Below are 13907 nucleotides of genomic sequence, written 5' to 3' on the forward strand. Positions count from 1 at the left end.
ATAAATCTCACATAGGGTTCCAAATAAAATCCTAGAAATAAGAAAATTAGCTACTCATGATTAAAGCAAAAACGCAAATAAAATAAGTCATAAACGATAAATCTATGCTTAGAGTCTTCGAATTCTTCGTCTTCATTATTGCTTTGTTGCTCTTGAAATTGCGTAAAAGGATCCCCAATTGTGTGCTTGACTTGGTCTTATATAGGGTGAAGAACTTGGGAAAGAAGGAAGTTTCCTTGTGCAATTAAAATCCCTTTACTGCGCTGCCTCGGGGTCTCGGACGGCCGTCCCACAATTTGAACTAAAACGCGGACGGCCGTCCGAGCTTTATATCTTCAGCATTTTGATTTTTTCACTTTTGGCCCATATTTTCTCCAAAATTGCAGTTTTGACCCCATACTTTTACAATTCTTCAATTTGTACCTAAAATACAATAAATCAACTTTTTAAGCACCAACTATCGTTAAAACACACCAAAAGCTCAAATAAAAAGGTACGATAAAGTGTAAAAATATAAACTTAACACATTGACCCCACAATAATATATAGAGTGTAACAATACTATATGAATGGCAAACATATACTTTATCAATGAACAAAGCGTACTATATTCACGAATAACTTGTACTTCACATGTGTATTCATTGTACTTACTTGATGAACAAAGCGTACTATTCATGAATAACCCTAACTTTACCAGTTTATACAAAGTACTTACTTGATGAACTAAGCGTACTATATGCACGAATAACCCGAACTTTACCAGTATATACACTAAACTTACTTGGTGAACAAAGCGTACTATATTCACGAATAACCCGAACTTTACCGGTCTTTACATTATACTTATTTGATGAACAAAGCGTACTATATTGACGAATAATCCGAACTTTACCAGCTTATACATTGTACTTATTTGGTAAGCAAAGCGTACCATACTGACGAATAACCCGAACTTTACCAGGTTATACATTGTACTTATTAGGTGAACAAAGCGCACTATATTGACGAATAACCCGAACTTTACCAGCTTATACATTATACTTATTTGGTGAACAAAGCGCACTATATTCACGAATAACCCGAACTTTACCAGCCAATACATTGTACTTATTTGGTGAACAAAGCGTACTATATTCACGAATAACCCGAAGTTTACCAGCTTATACATTGTACTTATTTGGTGAACAAAGTGTACTATATTCACGAATAACCCTAACTTTATCGTACTCTTATGTTCACTTATTAAACAACAGTACATAGGTTTTGCATAGCATGTAGACTGCAAATATTACTAGATTCAACACTATCAAACTATGAACTACTCCACTTTCAGAATTGCAATTCTTCACTTCACTTTCTTGATGGACTTGGTTCATCGACGCACTTGTAGCTTCATTTTCTTTATGATTTGAGTTGTTGTAGCATCGGCTAGATGACCCCTTGTACAAAGAGTAACATCACCACAAGTGTGCTCAAGATTGCATTTACGAATGCTAAATAACTTATATGACTTGTACAATGATGCATAAATCCTCCATTTGCAATTTTCGATAATGCATACTGCTATGATCTTTTGTTGATCATTTTTCATTTACTTAAATGATCGATTATTAGCAATAGAATAGTTTTTCAGCATATGCCTAAAATCATCAGCATCTTTAAAAAACTGATTCTCTCCCCACGGATGCAATGTCTCCATGCATCAATTGAATTTCCAAGCGAATTACCCTCGATTTTCATCGATTGATCGCCGCTTTTGGTTAAAAAAAAATTGATAAATGGATTACAATAGAGTGGAATCCAAATAACAATGTACATGAAAATAACATAACAATGCACTGGTTCCATACTGTCTTCTCCATTATATGATATTAAGTTTTCCCACAAATAGTACCAAAATTTACCTATCACCCATACTGTCCGAATAATAGTTACGTACTATCTTCCCCATTATATGATACTATGTGATACGAACCCCGTCGTTAATGGAAAAACGGTTCCAGGAACTCCAAGATCAGATGGAAGGAATTGTTACCCAACTAAAGGAACTTAACAAAGATCAACATGTTCGAGGGCCATACCTACAACGTGATGTTCACCAACCGGTTCTACCTCATCGTGATAAGGAGGTTTATGGTGATGGAAGATATGGTGTAACTGCTGCAACACCAAGAGATGTTTATTTGAGGCGAGGGGATCGGTTCGATCGACCAAGACGAGGTCATTCCGATTATTACGAGCGAGAGTTAGATGATTATCCTAGATCAAGTACGTACTCAGTTCATTCATCCTATGCTAATGAGTTAAAATAAAGGAGATCGCCGAGTCGAAAATCACGGTGGAGCTCTTCATCAAACCGAGATAGGGAATCAATACCGAGAGAGGCCACGTTCGATCTTCCATATGAGACTAAAGAAAGAGGTTATTATTCTTCTCAATCTCGTTCAATTCATGATACTAAATGTTTTTCGTGTTTGGGTTTTGGTCATGTCGCTTCAGATTGTTTGGATAAGCCATTCATGAATTTGCGGTCGGACTACGAGAAATTGAAGAGAAAGGGTGATTCTTTATCGCCCCCTGAAATGGAAATGCTCGTCAAGCTTTTGAGAAAGAGAACGCTCAAACAGATTTGGAAGTTATTGATGCGCTAGTTGAGGAAGAAGTAAGTGAGAATATTGAGTTGCAGCCCGAGGAGGACGAAAAGTGCAAAACCGCCCCACCACTTGAAGAAGAAATTGAAAAGTCGGATTCGAGGACGAATCCTTTTGAAGAGGTGGAGAATGATATGATCCAGCCATGCATCGAAGTTAATGCCGAGCTAACCAGAGAGCAAACGTCCATTGTGCATTACGATGAGATTGTGGTGTTGAGGTTTGACGCATCGGGGCTTCGAGCTACAAAATACTCACGTTCATATCCACTTCGAACTTACACATCTCTGCACCACATCGCCAAACACACTATCTAGCAGCCATTGAAGTGGATATGAACGTGAGTATTTTGTAGCTCGAAGCCCCAATGCGTCAAACCTCAACACCACAATCTCATCGTAATGCACAATGGACGTTTGCTCTCTGGTTAGCTCGGCATTAACTTCGATGCATGGTTGGATCATATCATTCTCCACCTCTTCAAAAGGATTCGTCCTCGAATCCGACTCTTCAATTTCTTCTTCAAGTGGTGGGGCGGTTTTGCACTTTTCGTCCTCCTCGGGCTGCAACTCAATATTCTCACTTACTTCTTCCTCAACTAGCGCATCAATAACTTCCAAATCTGTTTGAGCGTTCTCTTTCTCAAAAGCTTGACGAGCATTTCCATTTCAGGGGGCGATAAAGAATCACCCTTTCTCTTCAATTTCTCGTAGTCCGACCGCAAATTCATGAATGGCTTATCCAAACAATCTGAAGCGACATGACCAAAACCCAAACACGAAAAACATTTAGTATCATGAATTGAACGAGATTGAGAAGAATAATAACCTCTTTCTTTAGTCTCATATGGAAGATCGAATGTGGCCTCTCTCGGTATTGATTCCCTATCTCGGTTTGATGAAGAGCTCCACCGTGATTTTCGACTCGGCGATCTCCTTTATTTTAACTCATTAGCATAGGATGAATGAACTGAGTACGTACTTGATCTAGGATAATCATCTAACTCTCGCTCGTAATAATCGGAATGACCTCGTCTTGGTCGATCGAACCGATCCCCTCGCCTCAAATAAACATCTCTTGGTGTTGCAGCAGTTACACCATATCTTCCATCACCATAAACCTCCTTATCACGATGAGGTAGAACCGGTTGGTGAACATCACGTTGTAGGTGTGGCCCTCGAACATGTTGATCTTTGTTAAGTTCCTTTAGTTGGGTAACAATTCCTTCCATCTGATCTTGGAGTTCCTGGAACCGTTTTTCCATTAACAACATCCTACGCTGCTCAATTCTTTCTCCTTTATAACCGGCCTTTTCGGACATGATCAAAACAATCTTCCTTTTTTTTTTTTTTTTTTTCTCTTTTTTTGACACTAATAAACCCTAACTTGGGCTGTAAGGAACTCTAAACAAGAACAAAATTCGATTTTTTTTCTTTTTTTTTTTTGACACGAACAAACCCTAACTTGGCTAAAAAGAAATCTAAACAAAAAAATAAAAATTCGAATTTTTTGTATATTTTTTTTACGAAGACTCTAAATAACACAACTCAAGAAAAGATGAAATATACTAGAAGACACAACAAAAAATAGAGATAGGTGAAACCTGTTTTGGATGTTGGCTCTGATACCAACTGATACGAACCCCGTAGAACTTGTTACGAGACCCTAATACCTTACGCGGAAGCAAGATCGAAGACATCCAAAAATAAAGATTCAAAGGGTGGAACCGCGACCCGTTGCCTATAAAGAGGCAAGAACCTTGGTATGTGAAGACGTCACAATCGATTGTGAAAGATCGATTGATAAGTCGGGGTGAACAAACGGAATCCACCGATATGTTCGAAGAGTTCTTGAAGAACCAAAGAGAATATTCTCAATTAAATCATCAAAATTCGTTTTCCCTTCTTCCAATTATCCATCTTTAAGCTTGCTTGAATCGTATCATACTCCCCCTCTTTATAAGGATTCGTCCTCGAATCCGGACAAATATCACAAGGAGTGTAAACAAGATCGATCTCTCTGTTTGGTAGCGAACTTACACATCTCTGCACCACATCGCCCAACACACTATCTAGCAGCCATTGAAGTGGATATGAACGTGAGTATTTTGTAGCTCGAAGCCCCAATGCGTCAAACCTCAACACCACAATCTCATCGTAATGCACAATGGACGTTTGCTCTCTGGTTAGCTCGGCATTAACTTCGATGCATGGCTGGATCATATCACTATGTTTTGCCACCAACAGTACCAAATTTACCTATCACCCATACTGTTCGAATAAAGGTTACGTACTATCTTCCCCATTATATGATACTATGTTTTCCCACCAACAGTACCAAATTTACCTATCACCCATACTATACGAACAACGATTACGTACTGTAAGTACCATACGTCCATACCATAATTATATTAGCATGATACTATTACGTGTCATATTCAATACTATGTATCACACAATAATTAACAACCATAAAAAAATGCATTTCAGCAGTACAGAAAAGGATGGAGACCTACCAGCCATCGGTGGGTGGGTTTTACAGTGATTTTTTCGTCGGAAAAAGAGGAAACCAGAGGAGAGAAAAAAAGAAGAAAGAGAGCAGATAGAAAGGAAGAAAGAGAAGAAAGAAAGAGAAGATGAACAGAGAGAAAATGAAGAGAAAAAGAAAATGAAGAGAGAGAAAATGATGAGAGTGAAAAAGAAGAGAGAATATCAAAAAATATATTAAATTCACATTGAGGACTGATCTGCATGTTAGACGTGTGAGTAGGGACTGATTTGCTTGGGGAAACTACCTAGGGACTGATCTTTATTTTATGTTTTGAATTAGGGATTTATCTGTAGTTTCCCATCAAAGAAAATGTTTGAAACAAATCGAAGGACACAAAAATAAAATGAAAATTGCTGCAAAAAGTGTTCTTCTAGGGGTAAGAAATTTGGGTTTGGAGATATTTTTAAATTTATGATTTACTTATGGGGTGATTATATATTTTTATTATAAATAGTATAAAAGAAAATATATTCAATAAATTGTTAAATTAAAAAATTGTGGTAGGTTCAGTATCACCACGATATTGAAAATACCATACTGCACTGTATGGTAGTGTTACGGTACCATTATCGTATCAAATGTAGTGGTAACTGGTAACCGTTACTTGAGTAATTTTTTGGTAATTTGCTGCCATGGTAGTTGGTAGTCGATACACAGTTCGTTGTAATTATTTTCCGGGTTGTAATTATTTTCCAGCCCTATGCACAAGGGCCAATTATGCAAATTTCGACCAAACAGAAAAAGAAAAAGAAAAATCAATTGTGGAAATCCATATTAACCATGTTCTTTTTCGTTACGTAAAATCGATTTCAAGCAAAAAACCAAACACGTACCGGTACAAATGGACAATAAAAAAAAAAAAAAAAGCAATTTATGTGTACCCGTCGTAATCGGTTCTTCAAAAAAGGAAAGAAAAACATATCAATGATTCTTACATCGGAACGGTTCACAAGGACTCGAATTTTTGAATTTACAATTCAAGAATTTTTCGATTATATATTTTCCTCTTCACAAAATGTATTTCCCCAAAATAATTAAAAAATATAGCCCCAAAAATGAGGGGAGATTGCCATAACAAACTGCCTTCTGCAGGCTGAGACCATACAGCAACAACTTTTTGATGTCGGAAAACAGACGAAAAATTAAATGTATTTCGAAATTGCCAAAATACAGGCAAGGAAAGCCCCCCCTCTGACGAAATTATTGAAAATACAATACAAGAATGGTGGCAAGTTACTATGTACCACACATTCAAACCTAAAGAAACCAGTTGAAAACATGATAGTTTTGTATTACACACACATACACACTTTGTGTTGTGCAATATCCAGTTTGTTCTATCCTACACCCAATGAACTTCACCGAGTTAATATATATATATACACGGGAAAATTACATTTTTTGTCCCTCCAGTGTACCTCGATTTCACATTTGGTCCCCCAAGTTCGCAATAAACAGATTTAATCCCTCGTGCTTCAACAATTTATCATTTTTGGTCATTTTCGTTACTACTAACGGAACCAAGCATGTATCCATCACTCTCTTAACTGACGGACTAACGGATAATTGACGAGAAAAGACCAAAAATGTCAAATTGTTGAAACAAGAGGGAGAAAATGTGTTTTTTGTGAACATGGGGGACCAAATGTGAAATCAGTGCCAACTTAAGGGACGAAAACTGTAATTTTCCCATATATACACATATGATTGTGTGTAAATCAAAGGTGAAAAACTACACTAATCGGTAGCAGGTGATCTTTAACAATCAATTCATTTGCAGCAATTCCATAGATGACAAACATACGCGCGCTCTCATCGACATCTACACTACAAAAATCGACCAATCTAACGGATCAATTTCAAGAAATCAGAGTATGAGATCTCCAAACGAGGCCTACGTGAATAGGCATAAGCACGAAACGTATAACACACATATCTAAATAAAACTCAACTGCAGAAAAATGCATTAGCTAAAGATCAGATTTTTATGTGTACCACCGCTATTATGATCAAAATGATTTATCGCAACGAAATAATTTCACAACTAGGCATTGAGAAAGAATCACAAATCACAAAAACAATGGTTCATTAAACAACATATATATAGTGTACAAACATCCCGCTTTTCATACACGATAAACATACGCGCTCTCATCGTACTCTATACGTGTTAAAACACAACAAAAACCGCCACCCCAAAACGAATCAATTTCAAGAAGAAAAAAAAAACACAAAAATAGAGCAAACGAGCTTTTCGAAAGCGATCGCACCTGAATTTATTCACTATTGCTTCGCAATAACATTCTCCAAGTACCACTTGTAAGTATCTGTAAGTCCATCCTTGAGAGAAATCTTGGCTACCCACCCCAAATCCGCCAGCTTCGAACTATCCATAAGCTTCCTCGGAGTTCCGTCGGGCTTAGTCGAATCCCAAACGATCTCGCCTTGAAACCCTACCACCTCCTTCACCAGCTCCGCCAGCTCTTTAATGGTGACCTCTTTCCCACTCCCCACATTCACGTGCTCCAGATCACTGTAATTCTCCATCATGAACACGACGGCATCGGCCAAATCGTCCACGTGGAGGAACTCGCGCAGCGGGCTGCCGCTGCCCCAGACCACCACGCTTTCGACATTTTTCGATTTCGCCTCGTGGAATCGGCGCAGCAGGGCGGGGAGCACGTGCGAGTTCTCGGGGTGGAAGTTGTCGTTGGTTCCGTACAGATTGGTCGGCATTGCGGAGATCGCGTCGAACGAGTGCTGGATCCGGAACGCCTGGCACATTTTGATGCCGGAGATTTTGGCGACGGCGTACCACTCGTTCGTCGGCTCGAGCGGGCCGGTCAGGAGGGCGGATTCGGGTATGGGCTGCGGGGCGAATTTGGGGTAGATGCAGGAGGATCCGAGGAAGAGGAGTTTGCGGGATTTGTGGTTGAAGGCGGAGGTGATTACGTTGGTCTGGATTTGGAGGTTGACGGTGATGAAGTCGGCGGGGTAGGTGTTGTTGGCGTGGATGCCGCCGACTTTTGCGGCGGCGAGGATTACGTATTGGGGTTTGTGGGCGGCGAAGAAGGCGTCGACGGAGGATTGGGATGTGAGGTCTAGCTCGGAGTGGGTGCGGAGGAGGAGGTTGGTGTAGCCGAGGGAGGTTAGCTTGCGGACGACGGCGGAGCCGACTAAGCCGCGGTGGCCGGCGACGAATATTGTGGCGGATTTGTCCATCGGAGTTGGATCAATTGGGTGAGATTTGGAGTGTGTGTGTGATTGAAGATTGCAGAAGTTGTCGGTGAAAGTTTGAAGTAGAATTGGGCTTTTTCAATTGGACTTTTAAGTTTAATTTATTGGGCCTTGTCACTTTATTTACAACTTTGCCGAATCATTCTTATATATAAATACAGTAGAACGTCGACAAATTAATATTCTATAAATTAATAACTTTATTTAAATAATACTTTTTTTGGGTTCCAATTCGATAAAAATATATTAAATTATTAGTTCGATAATTTAATATTTTTCTAAATCAATAGAATTTTGTTAGTTTCGACTGTATTAGTTTAAAGAGATTTAACTGTATGTCTAACGTTTTCTATTTGTTTCTAGGGTTTAGGAATTGGAATTTACAAAAAAATTGCTGATTGCAATATAATAATTTCAATAATATCGATTTTATTCCGAAATGTGCTAATCCGAAGAATACGACTCAATTTCGGCCAATCCGTTTGAGTAATGGTGTGTACAGAATTGCCCAATAGTGAACCGGCTCAAACCGTTGATGGCCGACATTATTTCCGAGGCTCAATCAGCTTTTGTTCCCTCGCGTCTCATCTCGGGTAATATATTCTTGTAGCAGAGTACAGAGCATTGGCCTCCCTTGGTGAGTTTATTATATATTGAGCGTGTATTGTATAAATGCGGTTATTACATTAGAATCTCGATAAATTAATACCTTACTTAAATAATAAATTATTTTGATCCCAACTTGGTGAGAACATGCTAGATTTTTAACTCGATAATTTAATATTTCGCTAAATTAATAGATTTTCCCTATTGTCGACTTTATTAATTTATAGAGGTTTAACTGTAGTTTGTTTTAAGATATAAATTCAGCCGAATGTAGTGAACAACATATTCATTCTATGTAAACAATAAAGTTCTCCCGATCTTCAATCTACAATATATTCTTTTCTCTTTCGTTAGAATCTTGAATGATAATATCGACCGAGACAATATATGCGAACATCGAGGATTAGTAGACAATTTCTTGATCTCACATCAGCTGAGGCTATGGCGGCTCTTGAAATTGCTAGGCTTTCTTTGTAAAAATTGTTTTATGGCGAATGTTCTTCCGAGTTTTAATATTGACGTTTTACGTTCTGATTTTTCAAGTTAATGTAATATGTTATTTCTCTATTTAAAAAAAAAATCTAATAATTTCAATTTTGGCATAGTTTTATTAGAATTCCTATAACCTCAACTTCAATTTTCAATCTCATTCACTCAAACATCATTTATGAAGCCACTTTTATATTAATTGTTTTGCAAAAAAACTTATATCAATTAGATATCATGCCCAAAAATTGTCGCCATTATCACTAATTTTACAACAAGAAGAGCAATCGTATAGAATTGACATTATATTATATTCTTCAATTTGAATTCGCTTTGTCTGCATCTAATTCATCATTTCCATTTTAGAAACATATATAAGAAATATATTAAACGATTTATTGATGCATGCATGGCTATTTTTGTTGATTCATTATAACCATGTACTATTCTAGATAACGTTTATGTTTTATTTTTCTTTCTTTATTATAGTGGTTGAAAGCTTTAACTAAAGAAATATTATAAACTTGGTTGAGATAATAATCTCAATATTTGAATAGTATAATATTTAATATATAATAGTTTTATTGAATATATAAATTCACCGACTTCCACTAGAAAATAGTTAAAGTCTCAAACCACGATAGTGTTTTTAACAATGTTTTGAAAATATATTCGGACATTAACCTGGACAAGCTATTGGGTTACAGTTGAACCAGTTTAACGAGAGTCCAACCAATTTTTCTTTTTTTATTTTTGAATTATTTATACATAATTTTTTTTAAATAAAACATATTTTCTTTTACACACAACATTGAAATTTAGAAATCTTATATATAAAAGAAAGAAACGCTGGACAACCCTAAAAAACTCTAATGGTATTTCTGTAATTATTTATTTTTAATATTTTTTCTCTACTAATTTCTAACTATAATTTTTAACAATTATCAAAACTAAAACTAAGCAATGAAGAATCCTACCTTATTGGTACTTATGTAATTATTTATTTTTAATATTTTTTCTCTACTAATTTTTTAACTATAATTTTCATCAATTATTAATCTCCTATTTTTCATCAATATATCTCAAATCTTAAGATATAAAGCTAGAAATTCGATTTTGTTAAATCTTAGTCTACTTATTTGGATTATAAATCTTAATATATAAGATTTAAAAAAACTAATATTATATAAAATATGAATAATACATTAAAAAAACACAATTTTGCTCAAAAAAAAAAAAATCCAATTTTCACTTAGGTTCCAAGTTACGGTTCAAACAATCAAACAGACCGGACAAGGCAATGTGTCGTGTTTTAACCGGTTCAACTGGCGGATCGGTCCAGGTTTCAAAACATTGGTTTTTAACCCTAAAATTGTTAATATCTCCCGTAACTAATAGAAATATAATCGACGTACAACTCTGAAACTATATATACTCAATATATAATTGCAATTAATTTCGATCAAATTATAGTTGCATAGGGCAGTAGGACTCTCCTAGTTACGTAGTGAGAGAAAGAAACTAAAAACTTGCCCTACAACCATTCTAATTTTTAAACGGTGTTCTCTCTCTCTCTCTCTCTCTCTCTCTCTCTCTCTCCCCCTCTCTCCCTATATATATACACAACGGTGTTCTCTCTCTCTCTCTCTCTCTCTCTCTCTCTCTCCCCCTCTCTCCCTATATATATACACGGTGTTCTTCTTATATCTTCTCCACACGCACAAACGAGAACTCTCTCTCTCTCTCTCTCTCTCTCTCTCTCTCTCTCTCTCTCTCTCTCTCTCTCTCTCTCTCTCTCTCTCTCTACCTCTTCTCTCTCTCTCTTCTCTCTCTCTCTCTCTCTCTCTCTCTCTCTCTCTCTCTCTCTCTCTCTCTCTCTCTCTCTCTCTCCTTTTTCTCTTCCGCATCTGCAATTCTCGATTGGGTAAAATAAAAAAAAGCTTTATTCCACCGTGAGATATAATACATCCGTTTTGCCCAATTGAGTACGTACGGAAATCATAATCTCCCCCCTTCCGGCGTTGATCATCGTCCCCACAAAACGACGTCAGTATCTATCTACCTTCTGCATACTTTTTTAATACAGCCATCTTTTTTTTTATTTTTCCATGAAATATATAATTATGTGCGCAAGTTTCGGATCTATAGTTTTCTTCAGGATACCTGAATCGTAAGATAATATTATTATTATTATTGAAATCTGTTATTTTTTTTGTAAAACGCAGCGCGCATAGAAGCATAAATGTTTTAATGGAGGCAAAATTTGGCAAGAAGAAATCGTCCAGTAGTAATCGGATCCATTACGAAGCCCCCCTTGATTACACCATCGAAGACGTTCGTCCCAACGGTGGCACCGAGAAATTCCGATCTGTTGCTTACTCCAACGTAATCTTTTTTTATCTTAATTTTTCTTTTTTCCTATATACATACATACATACATATATTCATATATCTGATTCTTCTTCTTTGTCAATTTTTTTTCTTCAATGGCTGCAGTGCGAGAGGAAGCCGTCCTGAGACGACTTGAATTCATCAGTAGAGCATATAATCCCGCAAAATATTTCCATTTTTTCTTATTTTATTTCTTCCTAATTTCTCTCCGATCCATCTCTTCAACTTTCATCAATGGCGGTTTCTGCAATCGGTTTCGAAGGCTTCGAGAAACGGCTTGAAATCGCATTCTCGGGCCCTCCAAACGGGCCGGGTCTTCGGGCCCTGACCCGTAACCAACTCGATTCAATACTCGAACTCGCCTGCTGCACCATCGTGTCACACCTCTCCAACACCGAGTTCGACTCGTACGTTCTCTCCGAGTCGAGCCTATTCGTCTACCCGCTCAAAATCATCCTGAAAACGTGTGGGACCACCAAGCTTCTTCTGTCGGTCCCACAAATCCTAAAACTCGCCGATTCTCTCTCCCTTGTTTACCGATCGGTTCGCTACTCACGTGGCACTTTTATTTTTCAAAATACCCAACCTGCCCCTCACCGCAGCTTTTCCGAAGAAGCCGCTTTTCTGAACACGTTTTTCGAAAACGGCAGCGGTTATTTACTCGGCGACCCGAGTTGCCCGAACCGGAATTGGCATGTCTACGTGGCGGCGGTCGACCCGGACCCGCTTAGGGGGTCCGATTATATGACTGGGGTGAATCTGGAGATGTGCATGACCGGCCTTGACCGGGAAAAGGCCGCCGTGTTTTTCAACTCCGGCGGCTGCGGCGGCGGTGGAAGAATGACGAAGATGTCGGGGATTGACGATATATTGTCGGGGCACGAGATATGTGATTTTGAATTTGAGCCGTGCGGGTACTCGATGAATGCGATAGAGGGTGCAGCGTACTCTACGGTGCACGTGACCCCAGAGGATGGGTTCAGCTACGCCAGCTACGAGGCGATGGGTTTGGAGCTAGGTTCGGTTGGGTTCGAGCCGCTGCTGAAGAGGGTGCTGAGGTGTTTCAAGCCGGAGGAGTTTAGTCTTGCTGTCACGTGCCAGAGAGGTGGTGGGCTGGAGAATCTTTGGTTCGGCGACGTAGACGGTTACACGTGCGAGAATGCGGTTGTGCAGCCGCTGCCGGGTGGCGGATGGGTGGTCTACAGGTGTTTCGCGGCGGAGGAGAGGCGGTGCGTTGCTACTACTACGGCCAACTCGGCCATGCATTGCTGGAAGGAGGTGGCGGAGGAGGGGAGGCTGACGGCGGTCCGTTGTGTGGACTTCTTTTAGACCAAATTTGCTATGTTATTTTTTCCCTTTATTTTATTAATTTTAATTTTAATGGTGAATTTTGCTTTTTTTTTTTGTGTGTGTGTGTGTGTGTGTGTGTTTTGTTTCTTGCCTATCGATTTGGAATAAAAACAGAAATTATAGTAAATTCGATCGATACTTTAGTATTATGTGTTGGTTTGTTATATTCTATTATAAAGATATAATTCAATTGATCCACTAAACACATTTCTAAACACATTTGTAGAGCAAAATTGATTATTTGATACTTGATAGAATTCCATTTCATATTTCATTGAGGTCCATTATTTTAACATTCCTTTTCATATTGTTAAAAATATTATATTTTATAACTTAACAATGAATACCCTAACGGTTCAATCAATTGAACTACAATGAATTGGGTTTGAAACAACCGAAAATATTTAACTCCAAACATTAAGAATTTAATATAAATCCACACTGATCACATTTGTATGCTTTCATTTATTTAAAGTGAAAGCACTCGTTTTGAAATTGTATTGAAATTCAAACTTTGGAAATAATTAGTGATACTTATGTTTTTTTCGGGAAATTCTAGATTACCTAATATATTTTCGCAAAATTCTGGATTAAACTGGACGTAAATCGACTATGTTAAGTCGACTATAA

General features: G+C 37.8%; 2 protein-coding genes across 2 annotated transcripts; one reads left to right on the top strand and one right to left on the bottom strand.

Moving 5' to 3' along the window:
• Window positions 1-6077: 6077 nt before the first annotated feature.
• On the bottom strand, window positions 6078-8530 carry LOC105958383 (putative GDP-L-fucose synthase 2). Its single transcript, XM_088824083.1, has 2 exons — window positions 7478-8530; window positions 6078-7052 (listed from the first exon to the last, which is right to left on the bottom strand). Exon 1 carries the CDS (start codon window positions 8427-8429, stop codon window positions 7491-7493), a length of 939 nt encoding a protein of 312 aa, XP_088680209.1. The 5' UTR covers window positions 8430-8530; the 3' UTR covers window positions 6078-7052; window positions 7478-7490.
• Window positions 8531-11386: 2856 nt separating this feature from the next.
• On the top strand, window positions 11387-13426 carry LOC105958382 (S-adenosylmethionine decarboxylase proenzyme). The gene is made up of 3 exons (XM_012982396.2): window positions 11387-11582; window positions 11762-11921; window positions 12033-13426. The coding sequence occupies exon 3, from the start codon at window positions 12162-12164 to the stop codon at window positions 13254-13256; it is 1095 nt and encodes a 364-aa protein (XP_012837850.2). The 5' UTR covers window positions 11387-11582; window positions 11762-11921; window positions 12033-12161; the 3' UTR covers window positions 13257-13426.
• The last annotated feature ends 481 nt before the right edge of the window (window positions 13427-13907 follow it).

The sequence above is a fragment of the Erythranthe guttata genome, chromosome 10 (genome assembly GCF_056151865.1).
Source record: "Erythranthe guttata isolate IM_541 chromosome 10, IM_541, whole genome shotgun sequence".
Lineage (NCBI taxonomy): Eukaryota > Viridiplantae > Streptophyta > Magnoliopsida > Lamiales > Phrymaceae > Erythranthe > Erythranthe guttata.

What these genes read in the sequence shown, in the direction of transcription:
- LOC105958383 (XM_088824083.1), bottom strand. Translation starts at nt 8,429, where the DNA reads ATGGACAAATCCGCCACAATATTCGTCGCCGGCCACCGCGGCTTAGTC.
- LOC105958382 (XM_012982396.2), top strand. Translation starts at nt 12,162, where the DNA reads ATGGCGGTTTCTGCAATCGGTTTCGAAGGCTTCGAGAAACGGCTTGAA.